This window comes from Oryctolagus cuniculus, chromosome X, assembly GCF_051225735.1.
Source record: "Oryctolagus cuniculus isolate XC-2025 breed Fujian yellow rabbit chromosome X, ASM5122573v1, whole genome shotgun sequence".
Classification (NCBI taxonomy): domain Eukaryota; kingdom Metazoa; phylum Chordata; class Mammalia; order Lagomorpha; family Leporidae; genus Oryctolagus; species Oryctolagus cuniculus.
The window spans coordinates 86,293,864-86,319,402 of record NC_142888.1 but is presented as its reverse complement, the minus strand read 5'-3'; the positions used below and the strand labels follow the sequence as shown (position 1 = coordinate 86,319,402).

The following is a 25,539-nucleotide window of genomic DNA, read 5'->3' as shown; positions in this document are numbered from 1 at the left end:
TACTATGTTACACATTACTTCATCTAGTCATCTTTATTTTCTTTTATAGGAGTATATTATGGTATAGTATAGTAACATTCACTGATAAGATTTTTGCCTCCTAATGGTTTATGTTTTTATTTTATTAGATTGAATGAAAAGAGAGAACACATTAATGTCACTGAGATAACATCTGACCTTGGTAGATCTCAACTCCTATGACATAACATAAAAAGTCTGAAGATACCTAAAAGGAACACTGAACAATTTGATGCCTTGATTCTGGATACTAATAACTGTTTTATGCTACTCTTGATATATATTGTGTATATGATTAAGTGCTACCTTTAAATAAAGAATGACACTGTAGTAAGTGAGATACTGAATTTGGAATTGAAGTACTGACAAGAAAGCTAACATTACTTTGGTTTTTAGTGGCATTAATATGTGACAGTTGAAAAGTTTTAACATAAGCATGTTCTTTTGTAAAAGCTATAAGATAACTGCACGGTTTAGGGAAAAAAAGTGAAACTTTGAAATGCTAACCTGTCATCTCATAAATAGTGTCATCCTCTTATACATCACAATACCAGCAATATGTGGTATTGCTTGAAATAACTAAAATGTGTTTTTGTATGTGGAGGATGTGCAATAGTTTAGAGTTTGAAATATGATATATAAATTACATTCAGTATGCCAAGTATATGTTGAAAATAAAGACTCTAGACTAAAAACCTGCATCACAATTTAACTTATAAATGTATTTTGCTAATTTTTAAAAATTTCACAGGAGATGCCAGATATCAAAACAAAATCTCATGTATTTAAGTTCATGGAGCACCTTTATAATTTCATGGTGTGAAATTACATTGCAAATCTAATTCTTATTTTTGTCATTTCAGTTCTTTAAAACTTAAAATTTCCTTGGAATTACTCTTTTTTAGTTCATTCTCTCTTGACACCTGTAAGTGAAGTGAAGAAGGAGATTGAAGTCTTGCAGTATAGGGAGCAAAAACGTATTGCAATTCAGGGGATTATTACTGTTGTAAAATATATCCCCCATAGCAGTGCAGCAGAAAGTGCCTCTGCATCAGAAACATATCAGGTATGGTACCAGAGAATTGATAGTGTATCTCTGAAAGCACTTTGATCATAGTAATAATTGGTAACTGGAATATTTTATTCAGAACTCACATGTATTAACTCATAATGATGTAAACCTGTGAGAAAAACTTCATTTCAGTTTTTTGTTTCCTTTTTCCATGATTTATTTTGGGACAAACTGGACTAATGGCCACAGCCTCTGACCTCTACCAAGGCTTTCAAAACCTAGCATCTTGTTTACTTTGTGTATAATTTGAGCCTGTCATGAATATCTTAAACTTCCAAGGGGTATACATGATTGTATTGTTTCCCTACCTTTTGCCTAGGCCCGAACTATAAGAAAGCTTTCACAGTAAGTTTTTCCTCTGTATCTGACATAGTAGTCTTACCCAGGCTCTATATAAGAGATAGAAGTAAGTCTTGAGGCTAAATGGTTTAGTAGAGAGGCCAGTTCTGAAATATAGGTAGAATTAAGACAAATGAGTTTTATTTTTCCCCGGAATTTATCTTTTTTAAAACTATGTTCAGAATTACTATTCATATGGAAATAAGCATTGAATACAACATTTTAGATAAGCTAGTAAAGAAAGACTTTTGCTTATCTTCCCTTTTGAAATATTTAATAGCGGATACTTTACATTTAATCATCTTTATGAAAGCACTGTTACGATTGCAAAGTTTTGCCACAGCTCTCAACATTATGAAAAATGTGTAAACTAAAATTACAGTCTTTTAAAATAGAAATATTTTTGTGGATTAATTTAAAAGGTTTTCTCTAAATTACTGGTTTTAGAATGCTGACCAAACCTCAACATCCAAAGCATCTAGAGAAGAAAGTGAAAGTCAGGGAAGAATCAGTACATGGCATCAATATGACAGGCCTATGAGTTCCCAGTGTTTTCAACCTGCATCTCTAAGTCCAAGCAATAAAAGAAGAATTCTTCAAGGCCCATATTCTAAACCGTAAGTCATTTGTCAGTTGCAAAGCATAATTTTTTCTTTTAGTTTATTTCTATCCTATAAAATAAGTAATTATGATAAAAGTTGTATTAATTTGTTAAGGAATGTTTTAACAAAGAACCACAACTGAATGTCTTAAAAACAGAAATTCACCATAAAACAGTTCTGGAGCCTAGACTGTAAGATCAAGGTGTTTGTAAAGCAGTTCTGGAGGCTAGACTGAAGATCAAGGTGTTGACAGGGTTGGATCCTTCTGAGGATTATGAAGAAGTACCTGTTCCTTGCTTTTCCCTTGGCTTCTGCTGGCTTGCTGGCAATCTTTATCATTCCTTGACTTGTAGAAGCATCATCTCAATCTCTGCCTTCATCTTCCCATGGAGTTATCCTTGTGTGCTTGTCTGTGTCCAAATTATCCCCTTTTTGGATAGGGACAACAGCCATATGGGATTAGGGTCCTACCCTACTCTAGTGTACATTCATCTTTTTTTTAAGATTTATTTATTTGCTTGAAAGACAGAGTTATACACAGAGATAAGGAGAGGCAGAGAGAGAGAGAGAGAGAGAGAAAGAGAGAGAGAGGGAGAGAAAGAGAGAGAGAGAGAGGTCTTCCATCCCCTGGCTCACTCTCCAATTGGCCGCAACGGCCGGAGCCAGGAGCCAGGAGCTTCTTCTGGGTCTCCCATGCGTGTACAGGGGCCCAAGGACTTGGGCCATCTTCTACTGCTTTCCCAGGCCATAGCAGAGAGCAATCCAACCCTCAAAATAGCAAATTACATCTGCAATGACCCTGTTTCCAAACAAGTTCACATTCTGAGGTATTGAAGGTATGCACATTATCAAGTGAATTTTGGTGAAAGGGAACACAGTTCAACCCATAGTATTCTGTTTCTCTGACCAAAAGTTCATGTCATTTTAACATACAAATATATTCACCATATCACAGCCTCCTCAAAACACTTAACCCATGCCAGCATCAATTCTAGTATGAAATTTCATCTAAATATTTAAATCACATATGGATGAAACTTAGGATGATTTCATCCTGGAGCAAAATTAGTCTCCATCAGTAAACCTGTAAAATCAGACAAGTTATCTGCCAAAATATAATAGACATAAGGTTAGTTATTCCCGTTCTGAAAGGGAGAAATTTGAAAGAACAAAGAGGTCATGGGTCACAAGCAGCTCCAAAACCTAGCAGGGAAAATTCTGTTAAATTTTAAAGCGTTGAAATTGTGCTCTCTGGCTTAATGCTGTGTTCACCAGGCCTACCAAGGTAGCAACCCTACTTTACCCTGAGTCCTGGCCCCACCTTTGGAAATGTAAAGGTGAGCCTGCCCTCTGGAACTAAAGAGGTGGCCCCACCCTTGGGATCATTCATCTCTTTTATTGAAGAATAATACCTGTTTGTGGCCAGATATAATTGTCAGCTCATTTCCTGCATTCTATATTCCTGTAGAATCAGAGAAGTCTGACAGCCTTCCTCATTTTATGGTATCTCAGTCTGCCTCATTCCAAATAGGCAACTCTTCTGTTTTGAGGGTTGATTAGATCCATAAATCACAAGCCTAATCTCTTGAGCAAATGGTTGTCTGGCAACACCTTTGGTGCTCTCTACAATAAGCTTTCTTGTCTGCAATATGAATAGGCTGAGAATTTTCCATGTCTTCACATTCTAACTTTATCTTTCTTAATAATTCCCACTCGATCTCTCTCTTCTCATAGTCTACCATAAGCAGCAATGAGAAATCAGGCCATGCCTTCAACACTTCATTTAGAAATCTCTTCAGCTAAACATCCAGGTTTATCACTTAGAAGTTCAACTTCCAAATCTAAAATAACACAATTCATATAAGGCCTCTGCCACTTTATAATAAGGATCACCTTTCCAATAAGAGTCTTCATTTCCATCTGAAACATGACCAGAAGTACCTTTTACGTTCATATTTCTAGATAACTTCTGTTCTTGACAGTATATTTTGTTATCTAACAGAATAGAAGCTTCCTCCACATTTCTCCTCTTTTCCTTCTGAACCCTCACCAAATTATCCTTTAAAAATTATTTATTTATTTGAAAGGCAGTCTTAGTGAGAGGGAGAAAGACAGAGAAAGAGATATTCCATCTGCTGATTCACTCTCAGATAGACAGAATAGCCAGGGCTGGACCAGGCTGAAGCCAAGAGCCGGGAGCTTCATCCGAGTCTCTCACATGAGAGGCAGGGCCATCTTCCAAGTACTTGGGCCATCTTCCACTGCTTTCTCAGCTGCATTAGCAGGAAGCTGTATAGGAAGTGGAGCAGCCAGGACTCCAATGTGCCCTTATATGGGATGCTGGTGTCATAGGAGGTTGCTTAACCTGCTGTGCCACAACACTGGTCCCCAGATTCTTTAAGGATCATATTTCTTTCTTTTTTTTTTTTTTTTGATAGGCAGAGTGGACAGTGAGAGAGAGAGAGAGAGAAAGGTCTTCCTTTGCCGTTGGTTCACCCTCCAATGGCAGCGCTGCAGCCGGCGCACCGCGCTGATCCGATGGCAGGAGCCAGGTACTTATCCTGGTCTCCCATGGGGTGCAGGGCCCAAGGACTTGGGCCATCCTCCACTGCACTCCCTGGCCACAGCAGAGAGCTGGCCTGGAAGAGGGGCAACTGGGACAAAATCCGGCGGCCCGACCGGGACTAGAACCCAGTGTGCCGGCGCCACAAGGCGGAGGATTAGCCTAGTGAGCCGCAGCGCCGGCTAAGGTTCATGTTTCTATCAACAGTCTTTTCAAGGCAATCTAGGCCTTTCCTGCTATGCACTTCAAAGCTCTTTCAGATCCGCTCAGTATGCAGTTCCAAAGGTAATTCTGCAGTTTTAGGATTTGGTTATAGCAGCATCCTATTTCCCAACACCAAAATATGTATTAGTTTTCTAGGGTTGCTGTAATAAAGTATGGAAACTGGGTGGCTTAAACAACAGAAAGTTGGGCAAGAATTTAGCACAGTAGTTGCATGCCCACATCCCATATTAGAGTGCCTGGGTTCAAGTCCCAGTTCCATTTCCAATTCCAGATTCCTGCTAATATATACACCTGGATTCAGCAAGTGACAGCCCAAGTACTTGTGTCATTTCCACCCACATGGGAGACACAGAAGGAGTTCCAAGCTCCTGGCTTCAGCTTGCACCAGCCCGAGTTCTCACAGGCATTTGGAGAATGAGTCAACAGATGGAAGATCTCCCTTCCTCCGCTTAAATTATAATTGTGGGGACCAGAAGCCAGACACCAAAGTGTCAGCTGGGTTGGTTCCTACTGAGGGCTGCAAGGAAGAATCCATTTTATGTCTCTCCCTCTCCCCTAACATCTGGTGGTTTTCTGGAAACCTTGTTCCTTGGCTTTCAGAAGCATCACATCAATCTCTGCCTCTGTTTTCACATAGAGTTCTCCCTGTATACATATCTGTATCCAAATTTCAACATTTTATCTCAGTATATCAGTCATATGGACTTAGGAATCCACCATACTGCAGGATAACCTCATCTTAACTCATTATGAGGGGTTTTCAAAAAGGCCATGGATGGTCAGGCATTTTGTGCAGCAGTTAAATCACCACTTGGGATGCTCATATCCCATATCAGAGAACAAAGTTCAAGTCCCAACTCCTCTGCTCCCAATCCATCTTCCTGTTAATGCATACCCTGGGAGGCAGCAGATGTGGCTCAAGTACTTTGGTCCCTATCACCCACATGGGAGACCCACATTGAGTTCTGGGCTCCTAGCTTCAGCCTGGCCCAGCCCTGGCTGTTGTGAATGTTTGAGTAGTGAACCAGCAGATGGAAAATCTGTGTACATGTGCCCTTCAAATAAAATGAAGGGGCCAGCATTGTGGCGCAGTGGGTTAAGCTACCACTTATGACACTGGCATCACATATCAGAGTGCTGGTTTGAGTCCTGGTTGTTCTACTTCCAATCCAGCTTACTGCTAATGTACTTGGGAAGGCAGCAGAAGATGACTCAAGTGCTTGGACCCCTGCCACTCACATGGGAGACCTGGATGGAGTTCCAAGTTCTTGATTTTGTCCTGGCCCAGCCCTAGCTGTTGTGGCTATTTGGGAAGCAAACCAGCAGATGGAAGATGTCTCTCTGTCTCTCCCTCTCTCTATGACTCTGCTTTTCAAATAAATACATATTTATTTATAAAAATGAAAACTTTTAAAAAATATTTAGTTAGTTATTTGAAAGGCAGAGTTACAGAGAGGCAGAGGCAGAGAGAGGTGTTCCAGCCCCTGGTTCACTCCCCAAATGGCCACAATGGCTGGAGCTGGGCCAATCTGAAGCCAGGAGCTTCTTCTGGGTCTCCCACGTGGCTGCAGGAGCCCAAGCACTTGGGCCATCTTCTACTACTTTCCTAGGCCATAGCAGAGAGCTGGATCAGAAGTGGGGCAGCCAAGTCTCTAACCGGTGCCCATATGGGATGCTGGCAGTACAGGCAGTGACTTTACCTGCTATGCCACAGTGCCAGCCCCAGTGAAAACTTGTTTTTTAAAGATTTATTTATTTATTTGAAAGAGTTACAGAGAGAGAGAGAGAGTCTTTTTTTTAAGACTTTATTTATTTGAGAGGTAGAGTTACAGACAGTGAGAGGAAGAGACAGAGAGAGAGGTCTTCCTTCCGTTGGTTTACTCCCCAACTGGCCACAACGGCCGGAGCTGCGCCTATCCGAAGCCAGGAGCCAGGAGCTTCTTCCCTGTCTCCCACGCGGGTACAGGGGCCCAAGCACTTGGGCCGTCTTCTACTGCTTTCCCAGGCCACGGCAGAGAGCTGGATTGGAAGAGGAGCAGCCTGGACTAGAACCGGCACCCGTATGAGATGCTGGTGCCACAGGCAGAGGATTAACCTACTGCACCATGGCACCGGCTCCAATGAAAACTTAAAAAAAAAAATCAGTTTATTTTTAAAACTTCATGGGAAAAAAAATTCATGGCAAATACATATTAGAAAACTATTCATGGGAGCCGGCACCATGGCTCACTTGGTTAATCCTCTGCCTGCAGTGCCAGCATCCCATATGGGCACTGGGTTCTGGTCCCGGTTGCTCCTCTTCTAGTCTAGCTCTCTGCTGTGGCCCGCGGAAGGCAGTGGAGGATGGCCTAAGTGCTCGGGCCCTTGCACCCACATGGGAGACCAGGAAGAAGCACCTGGCTCCTATCTTCGGATCGGCGTAGCACTGGCCATGGCAGCCATTTGGGGAGTGAATCAATGGAAGGAGGGCCTTTCTCTCCTTCTCTCTCTCACTGTCTGTAAACTCTACCTGTCAAATAAAAAAAAAAAAAACTATGCATGGTTTTCAAAATTTTTCCCCAAAATAAACTTACCTTTTAGTTTCAGCTTCCATTATCCTTTTAAAGTATCCTCATGCAGCTGCAAAAACTCTACATTCAAGTATGGTTAAGAATTAAACATAAGATTTTGGGTGAACAAAATCTAACACATAAAAGAAACTCTCTTATCTCTCATTCTCAGCATGAACTAAATGGAAATGAGTTTAAAATGGGAAATCATTTTAGAAATTAAAGCTTTTACTTTAAAAAATTAATTTATTTATTTGAAAGTCACAAAGAAAGAGAAAGAGAGACAGAGAGACAGAGATCCACTGGTTCACTCTCCAGATGGCCACAATGGCCAGGGCTTGGCCAGGACGAGGTCAGGAGTGAGGGGCTTCTTCCAGGTCTCACATGTGAGTGGCATGAGTTCCAGAACTTGGGCCATCTTCTGCTGCTTTTCCAAAGCTGTTAGCAGAAAGCTGGATGGGAGTTGGCGCAGCCAGCTGGGACAGGAACCTACACCCACATGGAATGCCAGCATCGCAGGTGGTGGCTTTTTTTTCTTTTTTAATGATTGATAGGTTCTTTCTTTCTTTCTTTCTTTCTTTCTTTCTTTCTTTCTTTCTTTTTAAGATTTATTTATTATTTGTTTGAAAGTCAGAGTTACAGAGAAAGGAGGATAGATTGATCCTCCATCCACTGGTTCATTCCTCAAATGGCTACAATGGCCAGGGCTGGGCCATACTGAAGCCAGGAGCCAAAAGGTTTTTCTGTGTCTGCCACGTGGATGCAGGAGTCCAAGCACTTGGACCATCTTCCACTGCTTCCCCAGGTGCATTAGCAGGGAGCTGAATCAGAAGTGGAGCATCCAAGCCCGTATAGGATGCTGGCACTGCAAACGGTGGCTTAAATTGCTATGCCACAGTGCCAGCCCCTTATTAAACTTATTCAGTGAAGTACTAAGCCTTTTTACTGTAATGTAAATTTAAAATATGTTATCTCAAAAACTAAAAAAAAAATAGAAAGGGAAAAGGAAGGAGGGAGGGAGGGAGAGAGCAGGAAGGAGGGAGGAAGGCAATATCATTGTTTTTAGAATTGTGTCTACAAATTACATTGAATATTTTAAAAACTAATTAAAATTTTGAAATGTAAAAAAAAAAACACTTTTTTAGGGGCCTGTGTTGCAACATGGCAGGTAAAGCCGCCTGGGACACCAGCACCCTGCCTGTTCATGTCCAGGCTGTTCTACTTCCCTTCACCTCCCTGCTAATGGCCTGGGAAAGCAGTGGAGGATGGCCCAAGTGTTTGAGTCCCTGCACCCATGTGGGAGACCTGGAGGAAGCTCCTGACTCCTGGATTCAGCTTGGCCTAACCCCAGCTGTCGTGGCCATCTGGGGAGTGAACCAGTGGATGAATGGTTTCTCTCTCTCTCTCTAAACTCTACCTTTAAAATAAATAAATAAGTGAATCTTAAAAAGTAAATCTTCAAATAAATAAATCTTTAAAAGTAAAAATGGGGGGCCGGCACCATGGCTCAATTGGTTAATCCTCCGCCTGCAGCGCTGGCATCCTGTATGGGAGCCGGGTTCTAGTCCCGCTTGCTCCTCTTCCAGTCCAGCTCTCTGCTGTGGCCCAGGAAGGCAGTGGAAGATGGCCCAAGTGCTTGGGCCCTGCACCCGCATGGGAGACCAGGAAGAAGCACCTGGCTCCTGGCTTCAGATTGGTGCAGCGCCGGCCATGGCGGCCATTTGGGGGGTGAACCAATGGAAGGAAGACCTTTCCCTCTCTCTCTCTCTCTCTGTCTAACTCTACCTGTCAAATAAACAAATAAAATCCAAAAAAAAGTAAAAATGTACTTATTTGAAAAATTTGCAGTATTAGGAGGGGGGTTTCTATGCAAAACACATAATCTGAGAGAAGTGATCAATTATTTCTTTCCAATTTTTTGCAGTTTATTTCTTTTTTCTTACATTATACTAGTTAGGATCTCCTCTATAATGTTAAATAGAATTGGTAGTAGAGCATATCTGTTTCATTTATGATATCAGAAGGAAAGTTCTCAATATTTCACCACTGAAGAACTTGGTGAATAATTTTTATTAGATTAAGCAAATTTCTTTTAATCATAATTTATTAAATTTTTATCATACATGTGGGTTGAATTTTGCCCAATGTTTGTAATGAGTCTATTGATCTAATTTTTGCCTTTTGTTCTTCTCATGTACTTAATTAAATTGGATGTTAAATTATCCATGTATTCTTTTTGTTACAGAGTCATTTTATTTATTTGAAAGGCAGAGTTACAGAGAGAGAGGGAGAGATAGATCTTCCATTTGCTGGTTCACTCCCAAATGGCTGCAACTGTCAGGGCTGGGCCAGGCTGAAGCCAGGAACCAGAAGCTTCATCCAGGTCTCCCACATGGGTACAGGGGCCCAAGGACTTGGGCCATCTTCTGTTGCTTTTCCAGGTGCATTAGCAGGGAGCTGGATCAGAGGTGGAGTAGCCAGGACTCAAACTGGCACCCATATGTATCCATGTATTCTTACAACTAATTTTACTTGCTTATGATATATCACCCTTGTTATATATCAGTCAGTGGTTTTAATTTTTTTTAGGATTTATTTATTTATTTAATCAAAATTTAGAGTAACAGAGAGAGGGAGGGAGGAAAAGAGAGAGAGATTGATTTATTTTCCATCTACTGACTGACTCCCCAAATGCCTGCATAAGCCAAGGCTGAACCAGGCCAACCTAAAGTCAGGAGCCAGGAACTCCATCCAGGTCTCCGACATGGGTGGCAGAGACCCAGGCACTTGGGCTATCATCCACTGCTTTACCAGGCACCTTAGCAGGAAGCTGGATCAGAAACAGAGCAGCCTAGATTCAAACAGGCACTCTAATATGGAATAACAGAGTTACAAATAGTAGCTTAACCTTCTGTGCCACTACACTGACCCCAGTGTGTTTTATTTAATAATGTTTTGTTTAGCATTTTGACATTCATGGTTGTAACGGTGTTTGATCTGTAAACATAACTCTCTTGTAATGTCCTAGACAGGGTTTATAGAGTTTTTGCTGGCCTCATTAAGATGATTCAGAAGGTGTTCTCCTTTTTGTTCTCTGAAAGAAATGTATAAGATTGATATTATTTCTTCCTTAAGAATTTAGATGAAATATCCAGTGATCATGTGGGTCTGAAGTTTTCTTTCAGAGAAGGTTTTAAATTGGGGTTTCACTTTCTCTAATCAATGGCAACATATTCATATATTCAATTTCTTTCCTGGCAATTTTGTTTCTCAAAGAATTTGATCTTTCACATCTAAATTGTAATATTTATTAGTATAAAATTATTCTGTAGCATAGCAGGTTAAACTGCTGCTTGGGGTCCCTTCGTGCCTGAGTCCTATATAGGAGAGCGGGGTTTGAGTCGTAGCTACTCTTGTGATCCAGCTTCTTGCCAATGCACATCTTAGGAGGCAGCAGGTGATGGCTTAGGGACTTAGGCTCCTGCCACTCACGTAGGAGACCCAGATGGAGTTCCTGGCTGCTGGCTTTGGCCTGGCCTAACTCTTGGTATTGAGTAGTTGAGGAATAAGCCAGTAAGATGGAAGAGCTCTGGCTCTCTCACTCTGGCTTTCATATCATTAGGTAAACATCCTTAAATGCCCATTCAGACTATCTCAGATGTCTTAATCTTTAAAAATTATTGACTGTATCTTCTTGTCTTTCCTATTTCTGTAGAATCTATAATGATATTCCATTTTTCATTCTTGATGCACATAGTTTGTGGTTTTTTTTGAACTTTTATTTAATGAATATAAATTTCCAAAGTACAGCTTATGGATTACAATGGCTTCCCCCCCATAACGTCCCTCCCACCCACAACCCTCCCCTTTCCCACTCCCTCTCCCCTTCCATTCACATCAAGATTCATTTTCGTTTCTCTTTATATACAGAAGATCATTTTAGCATACATTAAGTAAAGATTTCAACAGTTTGCTCCCACACAGAAACATAAAGTGAAAAATACTGTTTGAGTACTAGTTATAGCATTAAATCTCAATGTACAGCACACTAAGGACAGAGATCCTACCTGAGGAGTAAGTGCACAGTGACTCCTGTTGTTGACTTAACAAATTGACACTCTTGTTTATGGCATCAGTAATCACCCTAGGCTCTTGTCATGAGCTGCCAAGGCTATGGAAGCCCCCTGAGTTCACCGACTCTGATCATATTTAGACAAGGCCATGGTCAAAGTGGAAGTTCTCTCCTCCCTTCAGAGAAAGGTACCTCCTTCTTTGATGTCCCGTTCTTTCCACTGGGATCTCACTCGTGGAGATCTTTCATTTAGGTTTTTTTTTTCCCCCAAGAGTGTCTTGGCTTTCCATGCCTGAAATATTCTCATGGGCTTTTCAGCTGGATCCGCATTCCTTAAGGGCTGATTCTGAGGCCAGAGTGCTGTTTAGGACATCTGCCATTCTATGGGTCTGCTGTGTATCTCACTTCCCATGTTGGATCGTTCTCTCCCTTTTTTATTCTATCAGCTAGTATTTGCAGACACTATTCTTGTTTATGTGATCCCTTTGGTTTTGTCTGTTTCTTTCTGGATCTTTCTTCCTGTTCTTTCTCCAGCTACTTTGGGTTTTTCTTTTCTAATATATGCATATAATGCTGTACATTTCTAAGTCTTCCTTTAACTGCATTCTCCATTCTCATTCAGTTGAAAACATCTTTTTAGTATTCAATGTGATCCTTCTTTAATTCATGAGTTATTGTAAATTATAAGGGTACTTCAAAAAGTTCACATAACATGCATATTATAAGAAAAACTATGCATGAATTTGAATATTTTTGCACCAAAACAAACATTTTAATATAGTTCTAAATTCCATTAACTTTTCAAAGTATTGTTTCTGATGAAAAAATCATTTTATAATCATACTTTTTTAAAAGTATGTATATATACTGCTTAAGTATCTCAAAATATATGTAATTTCATTATTGTGGAGTTTCGTAGATTTATTTTAGAGTTTATTTTCTGTTTCTTATTTCTAGAAATAACACATTTTCATTAATTGAAAAATAAAATTATGACTATAAAATGTTTATTTTTCTGAATTTTAACTTAAATGATATTTTTGTCCTTCATGAGTGTTACTTTTTTTCAGTTCACTGTAATTGGTTAATGGAATTAAGAATAATATTATAAGATATAGATCTATTAGATAAAATAAATTAAGTAATATTATGTGGCATTGTATAGTGTGACCTTTAGGTTTCATTTTATGTCTTTTATTTTGGAAATACGATAAAGCATTCATCACAACAATATCCTAAAAGCTCATAATACAGAAATCTTATCTTGTAAAAGAATGATTCTCCTTAGTATCCAAATAAGATGCATTCACTTTCCTTCGTTCATTTCAGTTCAAGAAATAGTTATTGAGCTACTACTATATGGAAATACAAAAACAAATAAACTAAATTCTACACTTTTGTAAAGAAAAACTTAGAAACCTATAATTTCAATACAGTGTGGTGAGTTGTATGACAGAAGTTTATTCACAGTACTACAAAAGAATATACAAGGAGAAGTTGGTCTTTGGTAGAGATCAGAGTAGACTTTTTATAGGATGTAATCCCAGAGCTAAATATTGAGGAAAACAGCACAGGGTTTTTCTTGAGAGAAAAAGAAAGCATGAAGCTTTGCAGCAGCATGGGAATTATTTTTGAAAAGTGTAAAAATGACTTTGGCTCGTATTTATACTCCTATAGAACTGTGGTCTTCCTACTTTTTACTTGTTGATTAGTATTAGTGGTGAATTAAACCTGTGAATATTAGAGTGGATTAAATTATGACTTTGCAAAAACTGATGAAGAGAGAGGGGAGGGAGGGATGTGAATGGGGGAATCAGGGGAGTGAGGGAAGGGTGGTTGTCTTCGTAGAACTATACCTATGGAATGCATAAAATCTGTTCTCTTTATATTAATAAAAATTTTTTTAAAAAGATAACTAAAATGAGGCTGAAAGAATAGGTAAGATTTTTTTCCCCAGAATTCTTGAAAGAAAAAAAAATGTGAAAACTTGGCCATTGCACTAGTTTATAAATCCCAATTATAGAAAATGAAAACACTTCCAGCTTTAGTTGATAGTAAAGTTAAATTCTTCCTACTATGGGATACTCCTTTAAAGAAAATTTAAATGTTAGTGTTTGAATTATAATATGTATAGAAATTTTTCCTAATTTTGAGTATATTTTTAATGTTACTTTAAGAAACTTAACATGTATTTTATAAATTTATACAATTAAATTCTAAGGCAGGCATGTGCACAGTGGGTAAGATACCACTCTGGAGACCTTCATTGCCTATCAGAGTGCATGGGTGTGAGTCCCTGCTCCACTTCCATGATTTCAGTTTCTTGTGAATGCTGAAAGGCAGTAGATGACGACTCAAGTGGTTGGGGCTCTGCCACCCACATTGGATTGAGTTTCTGGATCCCAACTTTGGCCTGGTCCAGCACCAGCTATTGCAGGCATTTGGGGAGTGAACTAATGGATGGCAGATATCTGTATGTGTGTATGTGTGTATGTATGTGTGTGTATGTGTGTGTGTATGTGTGTGTATGTGTGTCAGTCTGTCTTCCTTTCAAATAAATAAATAAAGGAATAAATAAAGGAATAAATTCTGAATAGGACCAATTAGGTTTTTCCTTCATTCAAGTTCTTTTATAACTGTTGGTTATTGTTTTATCCTTTGTAGATTTGCTGTACCTCAGGCAGAAGCATCTACGCAGACTTATGGAACTAGAATAGGCATGCTCAGCATCTTCCAACGTATGTTGTTACTGTGTATTATTATTTATAAAAACTTTATTGAACATGTTTATATGCAGATCTCCTTTGATTCTGCTTATTTGTCTCATACCTGCTAATAGTGTAATATAAGTGCTTTAGGTAGATATATAGCTTGGATTTTTGTTTCTGGTTTTCATTTGTATTAGCTCAGGTCATTTTTAGTACCTATTTACTTAGGTACAGATCAATTTGGTATCATCCCAGAAGTTAAAGAAACTAAAAATATACTTACTAGTTTGTTTCTTTGGTAGTAATTCATCCCTTCAAATGTACTGTTTTTAGTTAACAGCAGTTAGTTTTTGTAATCTTTACTAATTGATAATAAAGATACATAAAAGTAAGTTATATTTCCTTTCTTTGATATTCAGTTGACTGATTTGAACTTTGTGTTCATTTCTGAAGTGATTTCATAATGCAATTTAGTTCTGTTAGGGTGTTCTTAGTATTATTTGGTTTAAATCAGATCTCCTAAAGGATCATCTCTCTGGAATAGGCTTTTTTTAAAAAACACTTTATCACTCTCTTGCTTTTAGTGCTGTTCTTGCTTTGTTTTCATTGTCCATCTAAAGAGAAGTGATACTGTCATTTTATTTCATACTGTCATCTTATTTCATACTGTCTTGTTAAATTTGATGTCTCAATGAATATTTCCAAAGTATTTTGGTATGATTTTTGTTGATTGTTACATGATATGAAACTGGGACATTTTGAATGGTTATGTTTTAAAAATTTAAATCTTGCTTTAAATATTGTCCATCTGTGCTAATTTTACCTATTGTGTTTATGTAGGCTAGTAATAATAAATTTTTATTTCTCGTATCATATTCTAGATAGACTTCTCTGAATAAGGTTGAATACATTGTCTAAAAATTACAATGAACACTTTAGATCATTTCAGAAAAAATATAATCTTGGGACTCATGAATAAAAATTGATATTCCTCTACTAGGTATAATTTGAAACTAAATAAGAAATGTTTTTTGGAAAATTGATCTTACCTGGAACATAAATTCTAAAAATGAAGGAAAAAGATCATGACTGTTTTTGGGTTTTATGATTCTCTGCTGAAGACCCAAGAAAGAATTAAATTTCAATTCATCGCCTTGGTTATAAAACTTCATAAATGTTTTATATTAACATCTGCTTTGATTATCCTTTCTGTTTTACCTATAGAAAGTAATAGGGTGCATCCTACACTTATATAATGATAGTGCCAGCCACTTACTGAACATTTATACGCCAGGTACTATGCTGAGCTTATTCTGTACATTTTATTTATCTCATAGGGAGTGATTATTTAAAGTTAATCTCACCTTTTCTCTCTTGTTTCATACTGTTTGGGAGGAAAAATTTGTGTAACTGTCAGGTTATCTTTCATTTGCTAACTGAAATGAAAGAGTAGAATTGATTGACTCTTAGGCAAGAAAAAGAAGTAAAACACAAGTAGCCTGCTAGGCCTGCCAACAGGCATTTATTGCAGAAGTTAAGACTCCAGCAATGACTGCATCCCATATCAGAGTGCCTGGGTTCAAGTCCCAGCTCCACTCCTGATTACAGCATTCCTCTTGGAGGCAGCAGGTAATGACTAAAGTAGTTGAGCCCCTGCCACCTAGTGGAGGGCCTGAATTGAGTTCCTGGCTCCCAGCTTCTCTCTGCATCCTCCCCTCCCCCAGGCATTGCAGGCATTTAGGGAGTCAAGCAGCAGATGGGAGTGCTCTATATGTATGTGTTTCCATGCATGTGTATATATATGTCTCTGCCTTTCAAGTAAATAAATGAAATATTAATAGTCATAAAGTATAAGGAATTCAAAAACTCAACATCAAAAAATCACCCTGTCCAGTTAAGAAATGGGCAAAGGATCTGAATAGATATTTCTCAAAATAAGAAATATAAATGGCCAACAAATATGTGAAAAAATGCCCCATACCAGCAACTGTTAGGGAAGTGCAAATCAAAACTAAAATGAGATATGCAGTTCTCTAAGAAAGCACAACAAACAGAATGTGTAGACATCTAAGAACAAAGCTTCAAAAGGCATCCTGGCTGCTGGCTTCGGATTGGCTCAGCTCCGGCCATTGAAGCCATCTGGGGAGTGAACCAGCAGATGTAAGACCCCCCCCCGTCTTTCAAATAAATAAAATAATATTTTTAAAAAAGGCATCAAACAAAACTGATAAAACCAAAAAACAAAGCAGGCAAATCCAGAATTAGTGTAAGACTATGATACCCTTTCAAATATTGATAGCAAAAACTAGAATGAAAATCAGTAAGGATATGGAAGATGCTAACAACACTGTCAACCAACTTGATCTAATTGATACTTATAGAACACTCTACCTAACAACTGCAAAATGCATTTTCTTTTTAAGTACCTACAGAACATTTAACAAAATAGTCCATATTGTGGCCAAGAAAAAGACTCAATCACTTAAAAGAATTTAGGAAAAATAATTAAACCCAATTGAAATAGATGCAGGAAATTGCGTATGTCATTAATTCCAAGATTTTTATTTTTGGGATGAGTGTTGTGATGCAGCTGGTTGAGTCACCTCTTGGGATGCCCATATACCTTAGCAGAATGCCAGTTCACGGCTTGGTTGCTCTGCTTACTATCCAGATGCTCCCTGCTAATGTGCCTGGGAAAGCAGCAGAAAGTGGCCCAAGTACTTGGGCCCCTGCCACCCATGTGGGAGTCCCAGATGGAGTTCCAGGTCCTGGCTTTGGCCTGGCCTAGTCCTGGCCATTGCAGCCCTTTGGGGAGTGAACTAGCAGCTGGAAGATCTCTCTCTCTCTTTCTCTCTCACTCACTCTCTGTTTCTCTCTCACTTTCTGCGTTTCAAATAAATACAGAGATCTTTAAAAATAAATACATAAAGTTAACTACATTTTTTTTGACAGGCAGAGTTAGACCGTGAGAGAGAGAGACAGAGAGAAAGCTCTTCCTTCTGTTGGTTCACCCCCCAAATGGCCGCTACGGCCGGTGCGCTGTGCAGATCCGAAGCCAGGAGCCAGATGCTTCCTCCTGGTTTCCCATGCGGTTGCAGGGCCCAAGCACTTGGGTCATCCTCCACTGCCCTCCCGGGCCACAGCAGAGAGCTGGACTGGAAGAGGAGCAACTGGGACTAGTACCCGGTGCCCCAACCGGAACTAGAACCCGGGGTGCCGGCGCCGCATGCAGAGGATTAGCCAAGTGAGCCGTGGCGCCGGCCAAAGTTAACTAAATTTTAAGAAATTATTTTCATTTTTGTACATTTTAACACCTCTAAAATTGAGATGCATATTTGAAAATTATTAATACACCATGATTTAATTGGTGCTATATTTTTATTAGTGGCACGTAAAATAATGATATGTTTTATAACTAATAGTGTTTGGGGTTCAACAAATTATAGAATAAAATTTGGAGCACAGATTAGTGAAATACATAAAAGAAATAAGGAATGGCAAACCTAAAGTGTTCTTTGAAAAGACTTGATACAAATGAGAAACCTCTAGCAATACTATCAGAATAAGAGAAAACAAACAACAAAGATGTATAAATGAAAGGGTAGGAAACTAATGATAAAATAATCATTTTAAAATCACAAAAGATCAAGTATATATAATAGCATTTATATATATTTCTAAAAACAATGCCAAGCTATTTATTGTGCATATATACATATATAGGAATCTACTCTAGATTGGAAAAATATATAGCAGATAATGATATTAGTTCTGTTTGAGAAAGGAAGAAAGATTAGAATGGGACTAGGAAGAGTAAAAAGAGATTTAAACCTCATCTTTAATGTTCTGTTTACTTTATTGAAAAGTATAGGAAACAACCTGATGTGAGCAAACCAAATGCAAGTAATTTATTAGACAGTGGGAGAAATTTAAACAAAATATTTGATAATATTTAAACATTAGTGGTAGATGTCCAGCCCAGTGGTTAAGAAGCCTGGGTTCGGGGCCAGTGCTTTGGCGTAGCGGGTAAAGTCGCCAACTGCAATGCTGACATCCCATCCCATATGGGCACCAGTTCGAGTCCTGACTTTCGATCCAGCTCTCTGCTATGGCCTAGGAAAGCAGTGGAAGATGGCACAAGTCCTTGGGCCCCTGCACCCATGTGGGAGACCTAGAAGAAGCTCCTGGCTCCTGGCTTTGGACCTGCGCAGCTCTGGCCATTGCAGCCATCTGGGGAGTGAACCAGCAGATGGAAGACCTCTCTCTCTCTCTCTGCCTCTGTCTCTTTTTAACTCTGCCTTCAAATAAATAAACCTTCAAAAAAAAGAAAGAAACCTGGGTATGGGTCCCAGCTCTACTTCCAAATCCAGCTTCCCACAATGGGGACCTAGGGAGTTAGTAGGTGATGGCTCAAGTGGTTGGGTCCATGCCACCCACAAGGGAGACCTAGATTGATCGCCCAGCTGTTAATTTGTAGGCATTGAGGAGTGAACCAGCAGATTGATTGGAGTGATCTCTCTCCCCCCCAATATAAATAAAATTTATTGATACTAATTTTAGGTATAATTATATCGTGCTTATTTTCATTTTTAAAAGATTTCCCTTTTTTATTTATTTGAAAGGCAGAGTGACAGAGAGGGAGAGTCAGAGAAAAATAAATAAGGGAAAGGAGATCTTCCATCCTCTGGTTCACTCCCCAAATAGCTACAGCAACCAGGTCTGGGATATGCTGAAATCAGGAGAGCCAGAATTCCATCCCGATCGCCTGCTTTGATGGCAGTGGCCCAGGTACATGGGCCATCTTCCATTGTCTTCCTGGAACATTAGCAGGGAACTGGATAGGAAGCAGGGCAACTGGGGCCCAGAATGGTAATCTGATATGGGATGCCATCATTTCAAGTGACAGCTTAACAAGCTGCACCACAATGCCAGCCTTGATGTTTCTTTTAAAAATCTTTATCTTTTAAAGATACATTCTGAAGTGTTTATAGATGACACAGTATCTCCAGGATTTGTTTTTAAATGCAACAGTGGAAGTTGAGAGTAGTGTAGTGAATACATAAAAAAAAAAAAACAGTGGCCATGTAGCAATAAATGTTAAAGCTGAGGAGTAGATATGTTAGGGTGCATTGTACTTTTCTGTCTACTTTTGTATGTTTGAAATTTTCTACAATAAAAAAATCTTAAAACATGAAAAATTTGAAGATGACAAAATATAAATCTAAAAATGTGTGATTCTAATTGGTGAGTATACTGCTATTCTCTGTTTGACAATTTTTCCGTTTTTTTAAACTTAAGTTATTTATTTAAGCCATCTGCTGCCACAAGCTAAGAGATAGAAGATCAGCAAAATAATATATAAGTAAGGAAGGTTAGCTTAAGGTCCCATATACTTTTCTGGTCCACATGCAGAGTGATGTTCAAAACCAGTGCTGTGGTACCCAGTGCCTGTGTAGCTTCAGGTTCTCTATTCGTCTTAATAGCCAGTTGGAAATGGACTCACATAAGGATTATGGAATAGAATATGGTTGTCATTTCCCCAAGGAAAGGGTTTGGACCTGAAGTGGAGGTGGTGGAAGGTGATAAGCTCAGGTCTCTTGTGCTGTCTATGGTGTGACTTCAGGAAGACATTTGACATGTTCAAGCCCACCCCAAGGAGAGCATGACAAAGTAGGTGAGGGCCTTACACATGCAAAGTGAGCCCTGGTCACTATGGGTGCCACTCGACATAGGCCACCCCACCTGTGGGTAAGGCCGGCCTAGCAGCTGAGAAACCAAAGACCCAGCTGCTGCCACCACCATTTCCTACCTGGACCTCTATTTTTTCTTATGCAAACACTGTAGTATACAGTTGATACCTAAATTAATTCTTAAAAGATGAGTAGGGTTTTGCTAAGTTAGCCATGTATATATAAGCAAAGAGCAGTTTTAGTATAGTTAACAAATCCTAGAAAATTCACAGAAAGCTCAAAGAACTACAGGTTGTTTTGGTGTGTTGCAGTATAAATGAAGTGTGATTCAGGAGGTAATCTGATGACTGAAGAAACATTAAAGGAGTAGATCAATGAAAGTCCTAGTGCCATATGAAAAATCTTAAACTTTTTTCTGTGGTCCTTGGGACATTTGGACAACTTACTTTATTTGTCTCTTACAATAGATTTTTGACTTAAAGTCTATTTTGTCTGATAGGAGAAGTCTTCAAAAAGTTTATGGAAATTTTGTATTATTATTTTGTGTTTATAAAGGTTTATTTACTTTATTTGAAAAGCAAAGTCACAGAGAGAGAGAGAGAGATCTTCCATCTACTGGTTCACTCCCCAAGTGGTGGCAAAGGCTGGATCTGGGCCAGACCAAAGCCAGGTACCAGGAGCTACATCCAGGTCTCCCATTTGAGTGCAGGAGCCCAAGTACTTGGGCAATCCTCCACTGCTTTCCCAGGCACATTAGCAGGGAGCTGTATTGGAAGTGGAGCAGCCAGACTCTAACTGGCACTCATATGGGATGCTGGCATTGCAGGCAGCAGCTTAACCCTCTATACCACAATGCCATCCCCTGGAAATTTTGTATTTTTAAAAAACTATGGGGCAAGCATTGTGGCACAGTGGGTTAAGTTACCACTTGGGGTGCCCTCATGCCCTATCAGAGTGCCAGTTTGAGTCCCAGCTACTCTGCCTGTAATCCAGCTTCCTGATAATACACCTGAGAAGCAGAAAATAATGGTCCAAGTACTTGGGTCCCTCCCACTCACATGAGAGACCCGGACGGAGTTCCTGGCTCCTGGTTTTGGCCTGACCAGACATTTGGTAAAAAGATTCTCTCTCTCTCTCTCTCTCTCTCTCTCTCTCTCTCCCTGTGTGTGTGTGTGTGTGTGTGTGTCATTCTGCCTTTCAAATCAACAAAGAAAGAAATCTTTTAAAAAAGTGTGCCTGGCTTTGAAAATTGTACCAAAGTAATCTTACTTTTCACAAACTTCTTGAGGTATACGCATATATATGTATCATGGTTTTGTTTCCAAGTTGCCAATCTCTGCCTTTCAATTAGAGTTTTAATCAACCATTTATATATACTACAGTTGCTGATAATGAAAGTTATATTTCTGACATTTTGCTACTTATTTCCTGTATGTCTTACACCTTTTTGTCCCTTATTTCTTTCATTACTGACTTTTTTTGTATTATAGTTTTTTATATTTAAGATTTTTTTCAGTGAACTCTCTTGATTCTCTTCTCTTTTCCTTTTGTTTTTATGTTTTTGGATACAATTATTCCTCAGTGTCAGTGGGAGATTGGTGCTAGGACCACCAATGCAGATGCTCGGGTTCTTATGTAAAATTGTGCTAGTATTTGCATATAACCTACAAATATGCTCCTGTATAACTTAAATCATCTCTAGACCACTTGTAGTACCTAATACAATGGACATGCTATATAAATAGTTGTTCTGTATTGGTTAGGGAATTATGAGAAAAAAAAGTCTGTTCATGTTCAATATAGATAACTTAATTTTTCCAAAATTTCCAATCTGTGGTTGGTTAAATGTACAGATGAGGGACCCACAGATAGAGAGGCTCAAATTTATTTCATTTGTGATTACCATGGGGATTCAGTTTAACATCCTGAATTTATAACAATGTAGTTTGTATTAATGGAAACTTTACTTCAATAACATACAAAAACTGTGCTCCTACACAGGTCTTCCTAACCCCATCATCTATATTCTTGTTGTCATCACAGTTTATATCTGTATACCTTTCTGTAGTATTACAAAGATTTATAATTATATTTATTCATTGTACATGTTTGTTCTCATATAGAAAAATAGTTAAAAACTAAAAATACAATAATGTTGGCTTTTGTATTTGCCCATGTAGTTACCTTTATCAAATATATTTATTTGTTTATATTTGTACACCTTCAAGTTACTGACTAGTGTCCTTCATTTCAACCTGAAGCATTCCTAATATTTCTTATAGGATAGATCTAATGGTAACAAACTCCCTTGGTTTCAGTTTATCTTCAAATGTTTTGATTTCTTACTGATTTTTGAATGATAATTTCGTTGTTTATAGAATTTCTGTTTGACAAGCTTTTTCCACAATCATTCTATTTTGGCTCCTTGGTTTTTAATGAGAACTGTATTGTTAGATTCATTGAGACTGCCTTGAACTTGACAAGTTGCTTCTATCTTGTTGCATTCGTGGTTCTTTGTCTTGGTCATTTCTTGGTTTGATTGTAATCTGTCTTATGAATCTCTTTGAGTGTATCCTACTTGGAGTTCACTAAGATGGTTAGATATGTAGATTTGTATCTTTCATCAGCTTTAGAAAGTTTGGGATCATTGTTTCTTAAAATATTTTTCTTCCTCTTTCTCTTCTCTATAGATGTGAATATTGATTTGCTAGATGTTATCCCAACAGTCACCTAGACTCCTTTTACTTCTTCCGTTTTTTTTTTTTTCTGTTCCTGAGACTGGATAGTTTCAGTTGACCTTCAAGTATGCTGATTATCCTCCTGTCTACTTAAAACTACCATTGACCCATCCTAGTGAATTTTTCATTTCAGTTATTGAACTTTTCATTTCTGGATTTTCTATTTGCTTGCATTTTATACTTTTTCCCATTATTGATATTCTAATTTTATTCACACATTTTTCTGGGTTTATTTTAGCTTTGTTTACTTTCTCTTTCATATGAACATAAGACATTTGTTTTAAAGTATTTTAATTAAAAGTGAAATGTCTGGGCTTCTTGGGTGACATTCTGTTGGTTCACTTTGTTCTTTTGAGTGAACTATATTTTCCTATTTCTTTATACACCTTTCATTTCTTGTTGAAACTGGACATTTGATAATATAATAATGGTGAAAATCATATTCTCCTCCTTCTCAATGTTTGCTGGGGATTTTTTTTTTATTTTTTGCCAGGCATAGTTAGACAGTGAGAGAGAGAGACAGAGAGAGGTCTTCCTTCCATTGGTTCACTCCCCTAATGGCTGCTACAGCTGGTGCTGCACTGATCTGAAGCCAGGAGCTGGGTACTTCCTCCTGGTCTCCCATGCGGGTGCAGGGACCCAAGCACTTGGAGCATCCTCTGCTGCCCTCCCAGGCCACAGCAGAGAGCTGGACTGGAAGAGGAGCAACTGGGACTAGTACCCAGCGCCCCAAACAGAACTAGAACCCGGGGTGCCAGCGCCGCAGGAGGAGGATTAGCCAAGTGAGCCACGATGCTGGCCCTGTTGGGATTTTTTTTTTTAAAGCTGAGGTAAACCATCTGTCTTGTGACTTCCTAATTATTTTTCAGAAACTATTTCTTGTATGCAGCCACTAAAGTCTCTGTTCCTTTGCATACATTCAGCTACTGTTTTAACAGATATTTCTTTGAACAGTAGGAGCCAAAAAATACCACCTCTTCCCATCTTGCAAACTGGCTCTGTGCTGGGGCCCTCCCCCTCCTTCAACCCTTAGCTTGACTTGCACTTTGCCTAGGGAATAGCCTGAGTTGAAAGTTTAAGGTCTTAACTCTTTTGTGAAGATGCAACTTGCATTGGGCTTACACTTGGGTTTTTAATTCCCCAGAGTACATGTATTCTTTTGAGTGTATGAATTTCTCAGCAAAACTTTTAACCTGGCTTTTCTTCTCTGGCCTTGGAAAGTTTATTTTATGTCTCAACCATAATCTTCTGCCACATGTGTCTGCAAGTTGTTTATTCACTATACAGTGTTTGTGAGTTGTACTCAACTACTTTTTCAGCCTGGGTAAATTCCAAGTTAAATGAAACACAGAACAAAGTCTTGTATAGGTTCTTCAGGTAGACCCCAAACAGGTTAGACCAGAACTGCATAATAATTTGTGAATAAAGTCCTCTTTGCTCACTCCAGAACTAGGACCAACATCCGTAAGTGGAAACCCAGGCTGCCCTCTTCAAGATTGCTGCCACATCAGGGAGGAGGGCTGGAGTAAGGGCAACTGAAAAATGCCATAAAGCTTTCCTACTATTTTTAAGTTGCATTTTTTTCTTAGTCCAGCATTTACTTGGTTGCTATAAGCATTTGAGTGTTTTCTTGATTCCTTATAAAACCAGTTCTTAAAGTTTCTGCTTATTTTCAATGTTTGTGATAGGGGACAGAAACTTTGAGATGCCTGCTCTGTCATTTTGCTAGACTTATGAGGTATTATTGTTTAAGGTGTTATTGGCTACTGATGATAAATACTTAGAATCTGTTAATTCATATGAGGTTGCAAAATAACCATATTCTATCATTCCTTCTTTCTTTATTAGCTAAGAAAACTCTATAAAGAGATACTTCTCAAATATTATTTGATTACCTAAATAAATAGCTCATTAGGTAAAGCAAGATAAATGTTGGATCTTTCTCTTTATCAATTTTAAAAATAATTAAATGCATTTCTAGCATCCTCTAAAGGTGACGAGTTAGTTCTTGTTTGTTTTGTGGTATTTTTGATAATATGAACTTACAAATTAAATATAATTGATGTGTCTTATCAATAGCCATTACCATCCTCATTGCTGCTCATAATTTTCTATCTTTGTTAGTTGAAAATTCTTCATATACTTTCATGAGTGTTTTTGATATGGCTATAATAGTGTATAAGAGGCTTGCAGGGTTTTGGTGGTGGCAGTAGTGGTGTTTGGGTTTTGTTATTCTTATTATTCTTTTTTTTAAGGAATTTTTATTTATTTGAGAGGTAGAGTTACAGACAGTGAGAGGGAGAGACAGAGAGAAAGGTCTTCCTTCCATTGGTTCACTCCCCAAATGGTAGCAACGGTCGGAGCTGTGCCGATCCAAAGCCAGGAGCCAGGTGCTCTTCCTGGTCTCCCATGTGGGTGCAGAGGCCCAAGCACTTGGGCCATATTCTATTGCTTTCCCAGGCCACGGCAGAGCTGGATCGGAAGAGGAGCAGCCGGGACTCAAACTGGTGCCCATTCTCCCAAAAGCAATTTACAGGTTCAATGCAATACCATTCAAAATACCAAAGTCATTCTTCACAGACCTAGCAAAAATGATGCTGAAATTCATATGGAGAAACAGGAGACTGCAAATAGCTAAAGCAATTTTGTACAACAAAAACAAAGCTGGAGGCATCACAATTCCAGACTTCAAGACATACTACAGGGCAGTTATAATCAAAACAGCCTGGTATTGGTACAAAAACAGATGGATAGACCAATGGAACAGAACAGAAACACCAGAAATCAATCCAAACATCTATAACCAACTCATATTCAACAAAGGAGCTAAAACCTTCCCCTGGAACAAGGACAGCCTCTTTGCCGTTCCCTTGCCCACAAAGGAACGACGTTGCTCACAGCTTATCGGTCTTCAGTAGACTTTTATTGAGAAAATAACAGTGACAGAGAAAGCATGAAAGGAG

General features: G+C 38.8%; 1 protein-coding gene and 1 pseudogene across 2 annotated transcripts in view; one reads left to right on the top strand and one right to left on the bottom strand.

Annotated features, from left to right (window-relative positions):
- Window positions 1–25,539, top strand: part of RADX (RPA1 related single stranded DNA binding protein, X-linked) — an 81,042-nt gene that overhangs the window by 29,182 nt on the left and 26,321 nt on the right. For both annotated transcript variants that reach the window (XM_002720172.5, XM_089324700.1), the window contains exons 9-11: window positions 924–1,084; window positions 1,877–2,046; window positions 14,105–14,178. In XM_002720172.5, coding sequence (XP_002720218.2) covers window positions 924–1,084; window positions 1,877–2,046; window positions 14,105–14,178 — 405 coding nt within the window. The remainder of the gene's footprint in view (window positions 1–923; window positions 1,085–1,876; window positions 2,047–14,104; window positions 14,179–25,539) is intronic.
- LOC100343754 (cytochrome c oxidase subunit 6A1, mitochondrial pseudogene) lies at window positions 19,616–20,062 on the bottom strand (annotated as a pseudogene).